Source organism: Nicotiana attenuata, unplaced genomic scaffold (genome assembly GCF_001879085.1).
Source record: "Nicotiana attenuata strain UT unplaced genomic scaffold, NIATTr2, whole genome shotgun sequence".
Lineage (NCBI taxonomy): Eukaryota > Viridiplantae > Streptophyta > Magnoliopsida > Solanales > Solanaceae > Nicotiana > Nicotiana attenuata.
This window is the reverse complement of record NW_017673339.1, coordinates 104,573-126,210: the sequence shown is the minus strand read 5'-3', so window position 1 is coordinate 126,210 and position 21,638 is coordinate 104,573. Positions and strand designations below refer to the sequence as shown.

The following is a 21,638-nucleotide window of genomic DNA, read 5'->3' as shown; positions in this document are numbered from 1 at the left end:
GTAATCTAAAAAAAGTCAAAAATATTTACGTCACTATAAATCATATCATTAAGAAAAAATAGATATTTAAAGTTAAATTGTTACTACTAAATATAAGAAAATATTATTATTTTTCAAAAATGAGTTAGAAAAGGGTCACATAAATTGGGCGGATGAAGTAGATGATTTATAATGATACAAATATTTTTATCTTTTCTAAATTATAAAAATAATTTTATTCTTCTGAAATGAATAAGAGAGTATAGCAATTATATGCGTCAAATAAAGGACATTCCCAACAGAAAATAGTAATAAATGGCTAGTTGTCTAAGTAAAAGGCCTATAGTAGTAGAGTGGACCTGCCAAGTACAGGGGATCCGACCCCGTTCCGCATATACTGCTGAATGCAAGTCTGAACTGCGTTTCTCTATATACGAATTCTGGAGAGAGAAAGAGGTTGGTTTAGACATTAGAGCGAGAAAGAATGGAGGAAGAACAACAGCAAGAGGAAGTACTTGGTTCAAGCTTAACAATGGAGAAAGTTGCTGCTGCTAAACAATTTATTGAGAATCACTATAAGACTCAGATGAAAAGCATTCAAGACCGCAAAGAGAGGTATTTTTTTTTTCCTTCTTTTTGTTGAGAATATTCTAATGTTATTTTCTGCAAGTTTACTTGATTTTGCTGTGAATCAATTGGCTTGTGCTTCACTTCAAGATCTACTGATAGTATTGATGTCCTTGGTTTCTATGTCTTCATAGTTGGAACTATATAAATGAGTTATTTGGGTTTTTTGATTATTGCTTATGTGGAAATAATTTGACCCAATTGCATCAGCTGCTTGAGATAGGGGAGTGTTTCTCTGATACATAATCTAGAACCATGAGGTCTCAAGTTCAAATTCCAAGGCAGAAAAAATAAAATTTGGTCATTGTTTCTTCTCATCTAAAAGCCTTGGTAAGTAGAAGTTACCCCGATGCCTGTGCTGGTGGAAGGTAGCAGGTCTACAATGGAATATTCGAGGTGCGCGCAAGTTGGTCCGGACATCACTATCGTAAAATGGAATCTGGCATTTGTGGGGTGACTCGAGGATAAGTAATTGTTCTCTCATGTCATTGAAAGCCAGTCAAATCTCTATTTCTCGGGTAGCAACAGTGTCCAGACAAATGCCCACAAAGATAGGTGTATAAGTGAGATTTGAACTGGGGTCTCTAGGTTGTTACTCCTATGCCTTAATCAGTCACTAGTCAGCCATCCATTGGGGGTATATCTCTATGTTAAGACCTATACTTTTAATCTGGTTAGTTGTGGAGATTAGAGATTACAAGTTGAGATTGACTAGCTTTTGACTTGGTGAGAGGACCATAAGACTATCTCCGGAATCCGGATATATATAATACAAAATGAAAAATGACAAGGAAATGATAAGCTAATATGGGAGTTAGGGAAATCATGTTGAGCGACTATGTGCTTCCTTGTCTCACATGCATGGAACTTGTCAAGGGCAGATGCACGGTAGGCTTTGACAACGCTTCGTTTGAAGTTCTTACTCTCTCTCTTCTATTTGCAGTTATACACTTGTACTTAACAGGACTCCTATTAACCCTCCTGGTTATTTCCAAAGTGGAAAAAGTACCCGCTTAAAATGCCACAACCAGATCTATGTTTCAGTGGTGAAATACACGTACCTATCACGTGTATTTTGCCATTTAATCTTCTTCTTCTTGGAATTAGCTCACTGAAAAGCTGAAGGAACATGTTAAAGCTCTTACTACCTAAAGTCCTACTTAGGAATTAAACAGAATTAAAGCTTCTTCCATATTCTTTGAATTAGCCTTCTTCCATATTCTTTGATTTAGTTATCTGAAAAACTGAAGGAACATTTTAAAGCTCTTACTACCTAAAGTAGTAAGAGAACATGGCCCTTGACAGGGAATTGTGGAGGTCAAGCATTAAGGTTGTAGGTTAGGGGGAAGTTGTGAATATTTCTATATTTCTACAGCGCGCTAGAGTGAGACTAGCCAGTTAGGAGTTAGTCTTAGGATGCTACTGATCAGCTACTGATGCATGGCTTTATCTGTTGGATATTTGTATACCTTCCATCTTTTTCGTATTTCCTATATTGTTATACTGCTGTTATTTTGTGTTATTTTATGGTATGTATATTATGTTATTTTATTATGACTCTATTGATAGTACTAATATATTGTCTCTTGTTGCTTTCTTGAGCCGAGGGTCTCCTGGAAACAGCCTCTCTGCCCCTCGGGGTAGGGGTAAGGTCTGCGTACATATTACCCTCCCCAGACCCCACCTGTGGGATTATACTGGGATGTTGTTTGTTGTTGTTGTTACTACCTAAAGTCCTACTTAGGAATTAAACAGAACAGAAAAGCTTGTGAAGGTACGTCTCGTTATCAATTCATTCACAACATCAAGATATTTCGATAATATTTGGAATGCTTCTTCCAAAATGCTCTTGTAGCGCGATTAAACTTTTTAGTTTGGTCGCTGAAAAAATTCTGCAGCATCTGGGTGGCTTCTCACAACACAACTGACCAGACAATTCAATTTATACAATGATTTCTTATATATTCAAAACAATACACGTCTTAGTCCCTGCTCATCATCATTGGAGCATATACTATATGTGCTTATTTGTTTCGTCCTCGTCATTTTCTCGTGCGCAAAATGTGATCCCCTCCTTATTTTTCCCCGAGAATCAATTTCCGTCATTAAATCCCCTCCCAATAACATATGGATTTCTGAGTTTGATCCTTCGTTAGAAATCTTCTATTCTGCCATCTTCCTTGTCTAGTATATTGGATAACACCTTGAAAATCCGTTTATCTTGTGCTTTTGTTGAACTGGAAGATTACCTGATTGACTTTGTTTTTGATTGATAAGATTACCTAACTGACTTTGTAACAGAAGTATTCTCCTTTGGGCATACAATCGTCAATCAATCATACATTTAGGAGCACTACTTCCTCCATTCTCAAACAAACAGGAGTATGACTGGGAGAACTAAAACATATATTGTCGGATGAGCTTACCTATTTATTAAAAAAAAGATACATTATGATGAGTCAGGAAATAATCTCATGTGTTGTTACATTGTTTACTGGAACGAGTTTTTACTGTGACTAGAATTTGGAATCCGCTGTAATAATCTTTTGCAAAGGTTGAAGGTGATATTTAAAAGGTTTTGATGGATGGATATAATGGTGGACCTATTGAGTGGGTGTAAAAATCAGACCGTGATTCTCTCTTTTTGGACAATATTGCATTTTAAAATGAAAAAATATTCCAAGTGTAGTGTCTTTGTAATATCCAAATCTCTTAATATTATTTGCAACTGAAACTCGTCCAGCTATCGAAATTTCACACTAAAGAAGAGTTGACAACAATTTGCGACTAAAAGAGTAGTATTTTTGGCTTAGGTATCTTTCTTGTAGTGTAGTAGCTTAGGGTTTTTGAATGGATACCTTAATTCAACTACAATTATTATAAGATTGCCTGAGTTATACAGTACAACAATAACAACAACCCTATAATAATTCCACTAGTGGGGTGCGGGGAGGGTAGAGTGTACGCAGACCTTACCCCTACCCCTGAGGGTAGAGAGGCTGTTTCCGGGAGACCCTCGGCTCATCGACAAAAGATCTTTAACAACAACAGAAAACAGACAAATAAGTCTGAGTTATACAGTGTGATAAGAAATTGGTCACTTCTAATGCTACTGCTGTGGAAGGTTAGTGTTCATTTCAGTTACCTTTTCCAGAACAAGTGAATCTTAAATGTCTGGAACTTACAATACTAATTCGGGGAATCTGGAGACACACGTTGACCTACTTTTTTCTTAAAAGAATACACATCTAGATGGGGGTGTCTATCATATTTTTGTAGTTGTAAGCCAATCTTTCTCAGTTCTTCTCATGCCACAGAGTACCTTCTGCTGTTTTATCTGCTTGTGCTCTTTGTTTAAATCTCCTTTTTTTTTTCTTCCTCTTGAAGTACCCATTAACGTTGCAATTGCTGCTCAATTGTCTTAACTCCTTTGACATATCTAAGTTTATTATAGGAAAAAAAAGGGAAAAAGGCAAATGTTAAGGGATTGTTTCGTTACCTGGAGAAGGATACTAATCTCGTTATAAAATTTGAGATTATATTTATCCCATATTTGGTTGTGGGTATTAGCTAATACTAGAATGAATTTTATACCACAATCTTGGTATTAGCTATCCCATATATGATGTGGGATTATAATTCCAGGATTATAATCCCGGGATTACAATACCTGGATATCTCTGCTCTGAACCAAACGACCCTTAAAGTTGGAGGAACAGTACGTGAATAAAAGTTTTCTCTTGCACGTTTTTCTAGAGATGTAGGACAGGCTTGCACAGTCTTCCCCGGTGCATCAACCATTTCACTTGTAATTTGTTTTGTGTCATTTGAGCACTGAGGTTAGCATTGACTTGGAAAATTTTTCTTTTCATTCCCCTGTCTGCCACATTCCAGGACATTTTTTGTCCCTATTATGCTGGAAATGTCATTTCTGTTGTCTGTGCCTCTTCCTTCTGTTGCTTTAACTGCATGTACCAACCTACATTTAAATGTTTATCCATGGGTAGCAACTTAAACTTCAACGACATTTTTTTTTTATAAAACTTCCACAACATTTATCACTGTTTATTGAAGTTCACTACTGCATTTTTACATATGTCCGAACTAGTCTTATTTAGAATAGATCCTAGTATGCCTTTGTTCTAACACAATATTGACTGACAATAGGCGCTGGATTCTAGAGAGAAAGTTAGCATCTTCAGATGTGCCTAAAGAGGAGCAGATGAATCTGATCAAGGATCTAGAGCGAAAGGAGACAGAGTATATGAGACTGAGGAGGCACAAGATTTGCGTGGATGACTTTGAGCTTCTCACAATTATTGGCAGAGGAGCCTTTGGCGAGGTTCGTGATTATTCCCATTTAAACAAAGTGATCTGTTTATTGCAAATACTAGTAGTTCATCTTTTTTCTCTTTCATGATCTTTTAATTTCCATTTTCATTTGCATTATATTCATATAAATGCTTAGCTACAGACAAGATGATAACAGTAAGTCATGGAAAAGTTTGCTGTCTCAAGCTCACTCTTGTAGTCTAAGCAAGACACTAAAAGATAATACATGACTACTGTCACACCCCTTTTCGGATCACAACTATAAATAAAGATGATTACCTTATTTCATAAGCCTACTAAGTCAGCAGGATAATTTTCCCACCTGGCATGTGCCGTTGTCTATTTTTTTATGGGAAATAGCACCTCAGAAACTAGTTTGTAGCAGTTAGAATGTTTAAGCTTTGTTACCCACTTCTTCCATAGACCCAAACCCAATCACATGTTTACTAGGTTTGCTGCATTTATTTTCTATTGACCAATCAAATCTCAGCGTGCTTGCTATCCTCAATAGCCCATTCCAGCTGCGACCATTCCAACTGCCTATCTATTTCAAAGGCTTTTTGATATTTATCCTTTGTAGCTTGGGCCAACTATTACATTAGACACAGGGTGCAAGTAGCAGGCCTTTTAATTTTTATTGTTTGTAGTTTGGGCAATTGATCATATTATACTGAGAATGCACGTAGCACACATAGAGGATGGGATGAGACAAGATTGCATGTGATGACGTCCAAATCCACTCCTCAAAGAGTAAGTGTACACGGTCGCATGCAATATAATTTACCCAATTATGATTCGGGGTCGAATCCCACCGGGAACAATATGTAGGCGATTAGGCAAGTAAGAGAATTATCGCTTTTTATGCTAAGCCAAACACTAATAGGGGTTTTTGAGAAAATATTATAACTAATGCGTAAATATAAACTAACCTAGAAAGCCAAGTTAAATGATCAATGGCTACAAGCAAGGATAAAAGGGGAATTACACTCAAGTAACGATACAATGTATTTCACGATGTTACAAATATGAGCGAGTTTATGTTAATTAGCCTCGAATAACAATTCTATATTAGCTTTTTCCGAAGACTAACAAGACTTCCTAATTGAATTATCCGTAAAATAATTAAGAGAATTAAGTACACTTGAATATGGACACAAGTAGTTCAATCCAGTGTTACCAAAGGAGAAAAGCGCAAAAAAGCTCTAAGGTCCGTTGGGGGCTTTAAGCGCAAAGATAAAGCGTGGGCTTTAATGAAAAAAGGCGCAATGGGAGAAAAAGTAAAAATATGCATGTAGTCCAAGACTAATCATTATAAGCATGAATAACAATTATATGGACAAAGAAATTGAAAAAAAAATCACGACAAAGTGAAATATCAATTGTCTAAGGTCGCCTTTTCAGGATTACACTCATTGGCAAGGAAGAGTATGCCTTAGAGCTTTGATGCGACACTAAAGCGCCCACAAAGCGAGGCGAAGCGCTCAACGTGTTTTGAGCCTCGCTTTAGGGCCTAGGCGCGCTTTAAGAGCGCTCCTTTGACAACACTGGTTCAATCCTATTCCTAGGTAGAATCTATAAAATGAGGGCTAATGCCTTCGAATTTGCCTTTTCCAGGATTAATTCGAAGTTAATGGGCGGGTCCTAGGGTTAGTTAATCCATTTGGAAATATTAAAGAACAAGAATAATTAAAGAAACAATTAAATCACTTCATAATTAATACAAATCATTCAATACATAAGCATAATAAGAGTTTTAATCCAAACTTTAATGATGAATAGTTCCCTATACAAGATTCAAGTAATGGAATAAAATGCTACACACTTAGATATTTAATACTTAACAAGGAATTGAAGAAATGAGTAAAAGAGTAAGAAATTTCTCATTCAAATCTTCAACCCCCACGTGTGCTGCAAGAAACCCTAGCTCTAAAACTTGTATTTTCTGCCAAAGATATCTTCCAAAATGAGCTGAGTCGAGTATTAAGTGGTTTGAGTGTAAAAAAATGTAAAATGACGGTTCTGTCCAGATTTTCTGCCTAGTTATATGAATCGCGTTCGCGAAGAGATAGTGTCCTGTGGCCTTCCAGTACCTACTACTTAAGCTATGATGAATTAATAGAAATAGTGTCCTGTGGCCTTTGGGAAAAAAAATCTTTTGTTTACAAGGATGTTTCCCTAAATCTGAATCTAGCAATTCATGAAGACGTATTCCTATTTTTGATATAATATTGATACTTTGGCTCTGCAGGTTCGTTTATGCAGGGAGAAGAAATCAGGCAATATTTATGCTATGAAGAAATTGAAGAAGTCTGAAATGCTCATAAGGGGACAGGTCAGATGAGGAATATTTCCTTTTATCTTTTTTCTTTTGTTCCAAGTTCTTTGGCAAAGTATGTATTCCTTGTTCTTTTTTGGGGGAGAAGTAAGACTTTTATTAGTAAGAGCAGTCAAGAACTACCACTTCGGTGGTATTTAGATATCTAATTTCTAAGCCACCCACCAGGGGTGCGTAAGACTGCCCTTTGGGACGGTGCTAGCATTACAATCAAGTGTTAAAAAAAGTAAGAGCAGTCAAACACTAAGATGGTGCTGAACAGGATAAGGTAAAGTATGCATTATATGATGGTAAGAAAACTCGGAGTTAGAAAGTGAGTGCTCACACAGATTGTAAGTTGGTAGTTATGAAAAAAAAGAAAGAAAAAGAAAAGAGAAAGGCTGTAAGTTGGAAAGTGAGTGCACTAAGATGGTTCTGGATATTACAAGTCCCTGGTGCTGGTGCTGCTCTGCAATGTTCTTAAGCAGGGCCCCAGTTCAGCATATGTTGTTGCTTTGTCGTATGTATGTCTGCGGTATGTGTGATGAAGCAACTATCTTTAAACTTTCTATGATGAAGCACTGTCTTTAAACTTTCTACTCTATCTTCTATTCTCTTTGTTTTTCTGTACCTTTACAGCTTTACTTTTGGGAGGGAGGACTGCGGTGAATGGCGGATGGTTGCTCCAACGGTGTTATTAGAGGACGATAACAGAGCCTTTTGATTTTTTTGATATAATGAATTTAACATTCTTTGATGCACCAGTTAAGAAATATTAACTTTAATGCAAAGACCTCTCATTATGTCAATCCCTTTTGTTTCCGTGAGACTAAGTTTACAAGATAAATAATCCTAGTAGCCTGTGGTAGAAACGTCTGCACAGTAGGCTTTTCAATACTTCTAGGGAAATACCCCCTCTAGTGTAAAGTCTAGGAATCATTTAAAAGAATTGTGTATAATATTTTAATTATTTTCATAATAATTATTAAAAATAATGATCTTGTCATAGTAAAGCATCCCAAGATTTAAGAAACATTCCTGATTCCTCATTACTTGTAATTCAGAAGTTCTTTTTATTTTCTGTGTCTTTCTTGGCTATTGTAACTTCAGCACCATTCCTCTTTACAGTTATTATTCTAACAGCACCGAGCCTCTTTTGGCAAATGTTGCCATGACACCATGCTTTTGCTGCAACCATTCGGATGACACTACATATAATATCTGTTGGAATGTCCAACCGCACTGCCTCTTATGCCCGTTGTGCATGTCATACTTTTTGCAACCTTTCCAACAGCTTTTCCTTTCACTGTTCCAGTTCCTTATTAGCCACCAATACATTTACGCTGGTGAACTCCTAGAGATTCGCATCATCATAACCTCTTTCTGGTGAATATAAAATAGATTTCTCTCTGTTGTGCACACAACTCAAAATAGGGGGCTGTGACGGACATACAACAGCATATTCCTTGTCGAATGAACCCTTATCCTTTAACCCCTATCATAATCTGAGTACCATATTTGGCACCAATATTTCAACGCACATCACATTTATAAGATATCGAAGACTGAAAATCCCCTAGTCAATACACGCGTCTCATAAAGGGACCGTGCCAACAATCATCCCCAAAAGTAACACAACAAGGTATGTGATCCAAATTTGACATAGGTAGGACAATCTGGAGTCCCTAAGAGTATCAAAATATACAAAAAAAGTATTGGGACGCAGCCTGGATAAACAAAGAAGTAAGCAAAAAATGAATGTCACCACCAAAGATATAAGTGGAAGAACTGGTGCTCAAGCTGTAGTGCCGTGATGGTTCTCGGGATCTGTAAACACGAAGAAGGTGGAGGGAGTATAAGATACCTAGTAAGTATCATAAACCTCCCTCTAGAAGGTGGGGCAAGTATTTTATGAAAACATGCATTTAATAATAAAAAAATCTTTCTTTCAATCTCTTCATAATGCAATGGTAGAACTCCAGTCAAAATTAGTCTTCCTCTGTCCCATTTGAGACGAAGGTGTTTGATTGGGCATGAAATATAAAAATTAAAGAAAACTTTTGACAGTTAAGCCAAATACATGCAAAATACCAAAGTTATCCTTTTAAATGAGTGATGGTGAGAGTTTCACATATCTTTTCATTTTCTCCCATCTTACAGAATGAACATTTACATCATGTTGGTCCCAATCAGACCTGCGGGAATTTTCCACCTCGAGAACCTTCCAGTTAGACATCTAGAAATAGGATGATCGCTTTCATGCCCAAGAGGAGCTGGTGCTGCCTCTACGGGCCAGCTTGGAATAGTTGCAGTTGCAGAATAAGTTTTCTAATCGTGTTGGAGGTGCGAAATGGTTTCGATTTCCCAGATGTTTGCTATTTCTACCCAGCCATAGTCATATTCTGATTCTGGAATGATGATGGCTTTTTTCTTGTCCCCTAGCCAAGCTTCCACCCTCAAGAATCGACCATATACGTTGTAGTTTTGGTAGACCCTGTATAGATTAAATTGTTGTTTCCTTCCCCATCTTCTGTGTAAATCCCCTGTTCCCCTAGATGCTAGATGAAACAATGAACAGAGCCACTGGAGGTTACTTTCGTCGATCTTGATACTGCTCGTAAATCGCCTGCCTCGTTCCGTAATGGAGAACATCTGCTCCGATCATCACTAATGTTTGTTAACTCAAAAGATTTGTCACCTGAAATAAAGATTAGTCTATCACCCATAATAAAATGACACCTTAGCCGGAAAAGGCCTCGCCGGAGAGAGAATTACATAATTAAAAATGGCGCAGGCGCGCAGTTCCCTAGTCAGAGCTTAAAAGTGACATTTTTGTTTGCATGTTAAATTATTATAATTCCCCCACTCTTAGCTCTTCCTATAATGAATGGCTCTTCTTTGTAGGGAATTTCCTTGTTATATTTCTTTGATTCTCGCATCTTGATCGGTGTTATCAAAGGCGAAAAGCGCAAAAAGTTTTAAGCTATGTTGGGGCTTTAAGCGCAAATAAAGCGTGGGCTTAAATGAAAAAAGACGCAGATGGAGAAAAACTACAAATATGTATGTGTGGTCCAAAACTAATATTATAAGCATGAATACCAAATATATGGATTAAGAAATTGAAGAAAATTTACAATAAAGTGAAATATCAATTATTTAGTGTGGCCTCTTTAGGATTACGCTCATTGGCAAGGAAAAGTATGCCTTAGAGCTTTGATGACAACGCTGAAGCGCCCGCTAAGCGAGGCGAAATGCTTAGTATGTTTTGAGCCTCGCTTCAAGGCTTAAGCTCTCTTTAAGCGCGCCTTTGATAACATTGATCTTGATAGATTTTGTTTTCAATATTCGGTAAATAACAAGCTTTAATCTCTTCTTCATTTTTCTTCATCTTTGGAAGTTAATCATATCATGGGATATGTTGGAGAATTTATAGCATACGTTCTGCATGTGATTTTGGGAGTGTTATTAGGGCCCTCGGTTCTTTCTCACATATTCGTAGATTAAAAGTGCTGAAACATAATTATGTAGATAAAAGTGTGCTTTTAAATAGCTTAAACTTTCACATGAGACACATATTTCAAAACATGAAATCAGAGCAGATAGAGGTCCAAAGATTGAGCCTCTCCGCCACCCATCATCAAAAAGAATTTCAAACGTGCTTGGCCTATGAAAAAAATCAGGCTCGCTCTTGAATTGGCGTATTAAAGACATAATTGATCCCTCTACTAATAAAAAGAATGTGAACTCTCAAACAACTTAAGATTTTAGATGTGATGGTCACACATTTCATCACAAAGCTTTCTTTTGAAACTTAATCAAGTTGACCCTTCTCCTACACTCTTTTCTTGAGAGTGAGAGGTCTATGCTTATAAGATGGACATTACTTCCTTCAATAAATGCAAATGATCAAGCGTCATCTAAGTTGCTCCGACATGGCAGTTTAGGTGCCGCACCCGTGTCGACACGACACTAGTATGGGTGTGGGTATTGGATCCGTATCCGATCAGGTCAAACAATTTTGGGTACTTTGACCATGATGGAAGAAAAAATTCGAGATGAGATACAATTTGATTCCCGAAATCAAAACCAAAACTAGGGTAAATTTGAAGAAAATAGCATACCTTATCTAGGAAATCAATCCTTTACTTATCTACAACTTGAGAAAAAAAAAAGAATTCCATACTTTACTAGCTATACGTAAGTATTCCACAAATTTCACATAATTTAGAGATATTTTTATTTTTTTGAATTACTTTTAGCAGGATCCCCGTATCCCCGAACCCGTATCCGTATCCCCGAACCCGTATCCGTAATAGGATCCGTATCCCCGAATCTTAGAATATACATCTCGAAGGATCCGACCTCTAGATCCGCACCAGTGTCGGACACCCGCACCCGCGTCCGAGCAACTTAGAGCGTCATATCAAGGTTGGATATTTATTACTAGTATATCAGTAAGGAGATCCTCGTTTGTCTACAGTTGAAGTTGAAATCCTATCCGTTCTCAATAATATGGCGTGACTTTTTTTTTTTTTTTTGGGAGGGGAGGGGGGGCACTTGTCCATGTGTGGCTTGCATCATGATATGCTTAAATTTATTGTAGTTGCCATTATCCATGTTGATAAGATGGACAAGATGCGGAAAGCGAGGCTGAGATGGTTCGGACATGTGAAGAGGAGATGTCCCAGTGAGAAGGTGTGAGATGTTGGCCATGGTGGCTCTGAAGAGAGGTAGAGGTAGGCCAAAGAAGTATTGGAGAGAGGTGATAAAGCAGGGCATGCCACATCTGCAGCTTACCAAGGACATGACCGTTGATAAGAGGGTGTGGAGGTCGAGAATTAGGGGTAGAAGGATAGTAAGTAGTTGAACGTATATCTTTTTCATTCATGTAGTATCAATATTATCTCATACTTTCTTATACTTGGATTTCTACTACTACCGGGTGTTTCTTTTGCTCCGGTTATCTTATTATCTTGCTGTTGTTACTGCTTTTTGTTATTGCTTATTTTCCGTGGCTTCTCCATTTACTGTAAATTGTATTTCTTTTCAACAATGCTGTGACGGTGCTTTTCCTAAGCCGAGGTTCTATAGGAAACCTGTCTACCTTCACTAGGTAGGGGTAAGGTTTGCGTACACACTACCCACCCCATACCCTACTTGTGGGTTTACACTGAGTTTGTTGTTGTTGTTACTGTCCCATTGTCCATGTTGACAAATTGCATTTGTTGCAGGTGGAGCATGTGAGAGCAGAAAGGAACCTGCTGGCAGAAGTGGCCAGCCATTGTATTGTGAAATTATACTACTCATTCCAAGATGCTGAGTATCTTTACCTTGTCATGGAATATCTTCCTGGTGGTGACATGATGACACTGCTGATGAGAGAAGACACATTGTCAGAAAGTGTAGCTAAATTTTATATTGCTCAAAGTGTCCTAGCTATAGAATCTATTCACAAGCATAATTACATTCACAGGTGCATCATTTACTTTTGACTTGTAAAGATTATTGCTTTGAAATTTATTTAGGACAACAACATATTGTGACTATAACAGTTTTCTCTTGAGGTACAAACTTTATAGCTAACTAATTGTCTCTTCCTCATATTTGCCCATTTTCTTCATTCAGAGATATCAAACCTGACAACCTTCTTCTGGACAAAAATGGTCACATGAAGCTCTCTGATTTTGGTCTCTGTAAGCCTCTGGATTGTAGAACGCTATCTACATTAAATGAAAATGAAGCTATGGATGATGAGAATATCAGGGACCCGATGGACATTGATAGCAGCTTCCCAGATGCCAATGATGGAAGTAACTGGAGAAGCCCTCGTGAACAGATTCAGCATTGGCAGATGAACAGGAGGAAATTGGTATGATATTTTAAAAAATGCATTCTGTTTCTTTGGATTTTGTGGGAGTCGTTAAATTTTGCAGTTATTCTGTTATTAAAGGAGGAAAACATAATTGGGATTTAAGGCTAGGACTTTATGAAATCATGAAGGTTCTCTGCGTAGATTAATTATATTTTCCTACTTCCAGCTCAATGATGTATCTCTTGCACAACTTATATGGGACTGTTTGACTTGTTTGTCAATGATGTATAGGTGCAATTTAGGTTTCTAATGGGAGTTGAGACTAATCCCAAAATGCTGTACTATGTAAGACAACAATGTTTATAATGTAAAGAAATCAATGATTTCTCTTAAATATGACAGCTTCCCCATTAAGTCAAACCATGGAAAAGACAATTGGACGTGAGGAGCGCCTTATTTTATTTAAACATGGGAGGTTTATGTTTTAACCTCTTAAGATTTGGTAGACAGTACTTCCAATGGAAATACATCCATCAGCATCACATTTGGATTTACTGTTTGTTATTCCATTTTTCATCAAGTACAATCTGACATTTAAAGGTGATTAATAACAATGTGCTGTATAAAAGCTGCTGTTTGCTGTAAGCTCAGCTCGTAATGTAACTTGTTAGAGTATTATTGTTAAAGGCTTTTCTTTTATGAGCTTTAGAGATCACATTCCCAAACACATGCACATACATAAAGAAGAATTACTACAGGAACTAGAGGTTATTATGGCCCGTGTGTGAGTGAATTGAAGAATTTTCACTTCATTGCAAATGGCGGTCTGACTGTTAGATAGAATCTGTATTTGCACTTTTATAGATACTTAACCTTTGATCTATGTTATTTCATAACTCACAATTTGCACGTAAGTCTTGACACTAATTTTCTGATTCTCTTTTTCTTCTGTCAAAAGGCCTTTTCAACAGTGGGTACGCCTGACTATATTGCTCCGGAGGTACTGTTGAAGAAAGGATATGGAATGGAGTGTGACTGGTTAGTTTTTTCATTATATATAGCCAGTAATGTTTTTCGAAATTACTAAGAGCCCGTTTGGACATATAAAATTTTTCCTTTTTTTCAATTTTTTTTTTTTGAAAACAATGTTTGGTTATCCCATTCTTACCAATTTTTCTTTTTTCACTAGAAAATCAATTTTCTAATTTGAAAAACTGGTTCTCACCACTTTTTCAATTGAAAATGGAAATTTGCTAGTTTTTAGTTTTACCAATTTACCCTATATTTTTAAAATTTATAAAATAACCCCATCAGTTTTTCATCTTTGGCAGATACATCTTTGGCGACTGATGGTGGAACATCAGTCCTAGTTGATTTTGCATCTTCTGTGTATTGCAATAAAGCAGAATATGATAACAGTTAAACAATAGCATTTTTTTTATTTCAAGTAGGATAATCAAATTGGGGTGGTTTTGATATTTTTACAAGTTGTGAGGTATAAATCATATTTCATGATTTTGAAAAAAAAGACATCCAAATATATATTGCAAAAATTATAACCAAACACAACTTCATCTTCAATTCAAAATTTAGTGAAATTTCAAATTTGAAAAAAGATAATTTGGAATTCATGTCCAAACGCCTACTAAGGTTCTTGGCTTCTCTGCTAATAAATGTCTAGTATGCATAAATCTTTTCCAAAAGCATCCAAAATACCAATGTAGAGAGCCTGTGAAAGTTGGTGAAATGTGGGGAAAATTATTGATAATTGCTAGAGTTGATAATGCCACAAGTGCAATCATGGGAGGATTATCTGCATCCATTTCTCATTTTTTATCTGCCTTACAACATGCAGGTGGTCCCTTGGTGCAATTATGTATGAAATGCTCATTGGTTACCCTCCGTTCTACTCTGATGATCCAATAACTACTTGCAGGAAGGTAGCATATTTCCTGCTTTTCTGTCTTCCTCTTGTGTATTTTTGTGTTTTCGTTTTGATTTAGAGTATTTCAGCGGTGCTGTGCAGCAGATCGGCCACCCTCTACTTTCACAGTTAAAATCGATGAAAAGAGGAAAATAAAAAGGTTGAGAAGTACAAGTTACCACCTAGTACAGGATTTTGTCCAAGTGATAACCTAATTTATGTTTGATACATTATTGGAGACTAGTTGAACACCTGATCCGACCTTTGTGCCTAGTACTGAAAGTCACTGATTGTTTAATGTGGCCCCGGTGAGTTTAACTTATCTATTTGTGCTTTAAAAGCGGAATAGAAGTATAGTGTTCACATTGATATGTTTCCAGTACCACAAACCAGTGTTTTAGTGTGAGAAAGGAATGTTGATGACATGCCATCAATGTATGGAACTCAGTGTAGTGTAACTATTGCCTTTCTTTTTACATGATCACCAGCTATTAGCCATGACTATGAGCCCGCTTTGAAGAAAACTTTGAATGCTGAACTGATATTAATAAGAAGCAATGACGTGTTAGGATAGAGTGATGAAACTGATAGTAAGTTTTTAATAAATTTGGGGAAAAAAATACTAGGTGTTTTGAAGGGAAAAAGCTGTCTCTGTACAAATGTTAAAATAAAAGTGTCTCTGGTTTTGGCTTATTGGTGCAACACAGGATGTAAAGGATGAAAATAGTATGTTAGATTTCATCAATTCACTACAGGAACCGATTTCTGTATAGATAGGAGCCCTTTTTTTAACAGAGTATTTTCTTTGTGTTTTTTATATCACTAATGTACTTATTTATCAGTTAAAAAAAATGTTTGGGGAAAAATGTTAAAATGACTGAAATATCTTAAAGCTTTTACCCTAATAATAATTTGACTAAAGTTTGTAAGTAGGGAGAAGGACAAATGGCAGAAATTAATGGAGGGATCTAGGGGTTTTATTTTGGGATGGGTATTCTGGAAATTACAAAAAAAAAAGAGAGGACAAAATAGGAAAATCTGGGTCAACAAGAAGTGCTTATAAGCTCAAAAATTTTAAGCTAGGGTTGACTAACTAATAGCTTTTGGCTGATCTTGGTTTATAAGCACTATTGGTGTTTGCCAAACAATGGCTAAGCCAAACCAGCTTGTAAGCTTATCCAAACACCTTCTATATACCTCTCTGCGGCCTACATCTTTTAATCTTATCATATCTCGACTATGTGTTTTATGGTTCCAGATTGTCCATTGGAGAAATCAGCTAAAATTTCCCGAAGATGCCAAGTTGTCAGCGGAGGCAAAGGATCTCATTTGCAGGTTGCTATGTGATGTTGAACATAGACTTGGCACTGGAGGAGGTGCAAACCAAATTAAGGTACTATCTCAATCAATTACATTCAATTGTTCATCACATATTTTCTGTTCCTTCTGGTAAAACTTATTCCAAGTGGCCTTTTATCAGGCTCATCCGTGGTTCAAGGATATTTTGTGGGATAAGCTTTATGAAATGGAGGCAGCCTTCAAACCAGAAGTTAATGGGGAGCTGGATACTCAGAATTTTATGAAGTTTGATGAGGTTGTGTACAAAAATCTTCTCTTACATAACCAATGGCGCACATTTTGTTTGGATAAGTACCAAAATGGCACATAATTATCACTCTTTTTATCCTTTTCGATCTCTTGTACAGTTGCGCTCTAATTATCCAATTGATAAGAAATCATATGATATTATAACTAAGTTTCCCGCTATCTGCATTAACTGATAAACAAACTACAACCTTCTCTTTTCACTATCTTCTCAGAATCAACTAGGAAAGCAGTGGCAGAGAATTTTTAGTAAAAAGAGAAAATAAGAAAAAGATGCAGCAGGAATCCTTCCTGTTCGTCCATTTGTCTATTAAATAACAGTTCTTGAACAGTAGTTTTCTATGAACTCCACTTTCTCTTTCTGATTTCTACTTCCAGCTGTTTTTCAATATATCTACCCCGTTCTGTGATTTTGTTATCCATTTGGACAATAGTCTGATGATTTTCTCATTAAACTAGTTATATGCTCAAATTTTAAGATTATTTGGAGTACCTTTGATATCCCGGTAAGCATAGGTGTTTGGATACTCCTTTGTAGAGAATCATACTTTTTTTCTTAATTCTCTACTTTTGTATCCCATTCATATCAGAGTTTCCTTTTTTATATCAGTAAAATTTTACATTTTTAAAAAATGCTCCAAATTTACTAAGCTTGATGTAGTATGTAAGTTGAGTTTCTCCTTTATCTCATTCTCTAGTTTATGTTAGCCACATATAGTGGGCTTGGTGGTGTATAGTTCTGGACATACTAGAAAAACAACTCTTAGTACCTTTAATTTTGGGTTTGTCATTTTCAACCTTCTTGTCGTCGATCTCACTCTTCTTAATCCTCTTAATGAGAAGATATGTTACATTTTGTGCCTTCTGCATTAATATGATGGAATTATAGTAAGTCACACGTTCCATTCTTCTTCATATTGTTAAAAACATATGAAATTCTACTAAGTCATACATGCCATTCTTCTTCGTATTGTTAAAGAAATAACAAATGTCCCTCTAACTTCTTGAGCGTTTAGAAAGAATGATGCAAACTATTCGATATGTTAGCATAACAGACAAAGGTCTTAAGTTGGAATCTTACCACTAGTAAAAAAATTTCATGTTCTTGGCTCACAAAAAGGAATCTGACTTGCATGTAAGTAGGCGTATTAACGACATAATGAAGTACATAGAAATTTTCCCTTCTAATTAGTTTAAATAGTTAAATGAGATGGTAAACATAATTTGATGCATACATACTTTTCCTTTTTTTCTTCTTTTATCCAATACTTCATGAGTGTGCCTTTCTTTATAACTTGCATTCTGGCTTTTTCATTAGATGGATTCTCCAACACCGGCAAGATCTGGTTCAGGTCCTTCTCGGAAGGTATGTAAGCATTAATTCTCATCGTTATCTATTGCAATACCTTTCAAATATGGTAAGATTTTGTTGCTATCAAAGTTTATGTAACCTTCTCTTAACACTACGACTGAACTTAACTAGCACAGCAAAGAGCAAAAGAGGGACGAAGGGTGGGTTTTCAAATTTGCTTAAAAACTGTATCTATGATCCTTGTTAAATTAAAAGAATACTGTCCAAAATTATTCTGTAGATATACAAGCTGTACCCCGTAACCTCACTTTAGACTTTTGTAGTAGGATTTGTGAATCAACACATAATAAATACATACATTATGTAATACACAGTCAGATGAAACCTATGTATTTGGACATCCCTGTGTTTCAGTTAATATGAATTGGTAGTGTGGTTTTTTCCATCTGCTTTGATCGTTCTTCTCCTAAATTTGTATGAATCAATAGTATGGTGTGGTCATTTACTATGATTTCTAAATATCAATTCGTAATAATCCAATTAAATGTGTGTTTGACTTATGGCATCATCAACTTGCTTTTTGATCAAAGTAATTTCATAACCGTGAAGAAAGGCCTCTCTTTCGGGATCGGTCCCATCCCTAGATTTGGTTTTCAATCAGCAGACACTCAAAGAACCTATGCATCTTCATTGAATGTTAATTAAAGAAAGCTGTTCATCCTAATATGATCTATGGAAACGGGGCCGGCCGCATCATGTTCCTTTTGGGACATATAGGCTATCACAGATGCATGAGAAAATACTTTTCAAAGTTTGAAGTTTTACGCGTCTAAAAATATTCATTCATTTCGACACAATAATCAAACGGGACAAGACGTAGGTGCTAATGTGGATGGGTATCTCAACAGAGTGTTTAATGAACATTTAAAAGCTCGGTTTGAGCTCAATTCTCAAGTTGCCATCAGCTTTATTTCTAGTAAATCTTGAAGCTTCTGTCTCAAACTTCCCTATTTTCCTTGGTTCTAACATCTTCGCTTCGCTTTTTATATTTATGCGCAAATTAAAGTCCAAGTAATATATCTTGCCTCAAAAAATTCTTAGAAATGCATCTAACCTTGTTTTGTGTTTTGTAGATATCGTTGACACCCAAAGATTTAAGCTTCGTTGGCTATACTTACAAAAATTTTGATGCTGTCAAAGCACTACGCAACAATTCAGGTGAGTCATACTTGCCCACATCAGAGTTTTTCTCTCTTTTTCTGTTTTTACTGTGCTGATAAATTGCCTCATCATAACCTACCTGAGACCACTCATAACTGCTAAACCCAAAGCTGTTTTGGTTTCTTTGCTAATTTTGGTTTCCGAAAATCTGTCATCACAAGCAAGTCCAGTTTGGACGTTCCAGTATTCAGCTGATGCTTTTTATGCTTGTGTTGTTAGTGGTCTATGGTGTCTTAAAAGCTACTATTTGTTTGCTTATTTTCTTATACTTCCATGTAAATGAAATTACTGAATGGATAACCCACCCAACCTTGCCCTGTACGCTGATTTGGCATGTTGTATCTGTGAAGTTCCTCTTTGCTTTTGAAATACTGCGAGTGATCTAACTCTTCATTTGTATTTTCAGATCCTACGAGGAGTACCTCACCTAGACGGTCAATTGATTCCATATTTGGTAAGTTTGTTGTTACAACCTTGAATATTGTCATAACTTAGCGAAAGATAGGGCATAAAGGAAGATAAAGATCTATGTAGGTGATACGAATTAGTTGGAATAAGTTTTAGTCATGTTAGTATATTTGCTTTAGGTCCAATGTCATTTAGTCATGTAAGATATGCCTATGGAAAATATACAGAAAAGAACTAGACACTTGTTATTCTTTTTGTCAGATGCCTTATTTTATACTCCTTCCGTTTCAATTTGTTTGAACCTATTTGACTGGGCACGACGTTTAAGACAAAAGAGAAGGCTTTTGAAACGTGTAGTCTAAAACAATCCATGGATATTTATGTGGCTATAAATCATCTCATTAAGGGTAAAAAGAGAATTTTAAAGTTAAATTGTTTCCAAATTTAGAAAGGGTTTATTCTTTTTGAAACTGACTAAAAAAGAACTGAGTTCATTTTTTTTGAAACAGAGGGAGTATAATATTAAACTGAGATGAGCCTAAATGGAGCAACATGGGATAATGAGGATTGATATAGCCGAGCTCAACATGGGATAATGAGGGTTGTAACTTGAACTTAATATTCTATATTATTATGTATGCAGGTGATTCCAAAGACTATCCTTCAACGAATGGAACAGCTGGGGAAACAGATGTACAGATGATTACATCAACTGGTGATGCAATGTTACCATGACAATGCAACTCTTTAATTGAAAGAAACAAACTCGTACTGAAGGGAGGTAGCATATACCTGTGGTATTTGATCAGGTTGCTCACCCCTTTATCAGCATTCAAGGTGGTGTCACCATCATCTAAGTGTACAGCAGAGCTTCAGAAACTTTGTTTTAACTTGTAGGATAAAAACTACTTGTATGTCCTATAGAAACATAGAATAGCTTGATGTATTATTGCCCTGATTGCCCAGGTTGGCACTCAGATGCTTTCTCTTGTGGCAGTGTTTGGTCAGATAATATAAGTAAATGGGAAATTATCCAATAACTTTTCCTCTAGGGGTATACTCTTTTTAATGGTCCAAGGAAATGTTATATTCGCACTGTAATTGTTGTTGATGTGTACCCGTAAAATGGTATAGTTGAATTTATATGTGGTTTATAGACAAGTGAATCGATTTGATCCCAAAAATGATAAATAAATTAAACTGGAATGTAAGACTTAGCATTGAAATTAAGACAAGACAACAGAAATCCTATTTCCGGGAGTAGAGCTTTCGGAGGCAGCAGTAACAATATTAATAAGCAAGAAGATAAAATATTATTAAGCTTTGAACAATGTATAGTATAAACTTCTCAAAAATTCTCTCCCTTACAATGACTATTGAGCTCACTATTTATTATAGTTTTTAGGGAACAAGGTCTTAGGATTAAACCCCTTTTAAATAATGACAATCATGGGGGCCATTGAAGAAGGTGTAATAGCAGGTAATGAATGCCATATTCTCTGTATCAGAATATGTATTTAATGCTATAGAATATTCTCCATTAAATGCTACGGGGTGGTAGGCATTTATTTCGCCTTTATGAACATCAATCCCTTCGGGAACAAACGAGACTGTTGCCTTCGGACTTGATTGCCTTCTGCCTTCGGCTCCACGTGTCGCTTTATTATATGAGCATTTAATATGAACGTATTTTACCTTATACATATAGTTCCCCTGCTTTCCGGTGGCACATCCTTGTGTCATCGGAAAGTTGGTGAAAATACCTTTCTAGGTGGGAAATTCTCTGACCCCCTCTGAAAAGTTTCTAACGGATGTTAGACGCACGTCTCTCCGTATTTAATGCCCCAAATACGCGTCATCCCATGATTTAGCAATACTTTTGCCGGTTATCGAGGTAATTATGGCCACGATTTTAGCTAGCTATTCCTTTACTTATACGCATCAACCTTCTCCTTTTTCACTTCATAATTTTCTAAACTCTCTCAAACTCTTTATATTCAACTCACACTTGTTTTCCACTTCCTCTAATTCTTCTTCAGAGAAAAAAAAAACCTTTCGCTTCTGATAACAATGGCATCCTCTTCCAAATATTCCAGTGCATCAA

The 21,638-nt window shown here is 36.3% G+C and overlaps 1 protein-coding gene across 1 annotated transcript; it reads left to right on the top strand.

Moving 5' to 3' along the window:
• Positions 1-327: 327 nt before the first annotated feature.
• On the top strand, positions 328-20,677 carry LOC109216091 (serine/threonine-protein kinase tricorner-like). The gene is made up of 13 exons (XM_019380222.1): positions 328-594; positions 4,774-4,948; positions 7,187-7,270; positions 12,484-12,725; positions 12,878-13,121; positions 14,023-14,102; positions 14,920-15,004; positions 16,247-16,381; positions 16,469-16,582; positions 17,912-17,959; positions 19,039-19,123; positions 19,533-19,580; positions 20,178-20,677. The coding sequence occupies exons 1-13, from the start codon at positions 464-466 to the stop codon at positions 20,267-20,269; spliced, it is 1,563 nt and encodes a 520-aa protein (XP_019235767.1). The 5' UTR covers positions 328-463; the 3' UTR covers positions 20,270-20,677.
• The last annotated feature ends 961 nt before the right edge of the window (positions 20,678-21,638 follow it).

Coding starts and splice junctions, on each gene's coding strand:
- LOC109216091 (XM_019380222.1), top strand. CDS start 464: ATGGAGGAAGAACAACAGCAAGAGGAAGTACTTGGTTCAAGCTTAACA. Junction 12,726..12,877: donor AAGCATAATTACATTCACAG/GTGCATCATTTA, acceptor TTCTTCATTCAG/AGATATCAAACCTGACAACC. Junction 13,122..14,022: donor AGATGAACAGGAGGAAATTG/GTATGATATTTT, acceptor TTCTGTCAAAAG/GCCTTTTCAACAGTGGGTAC.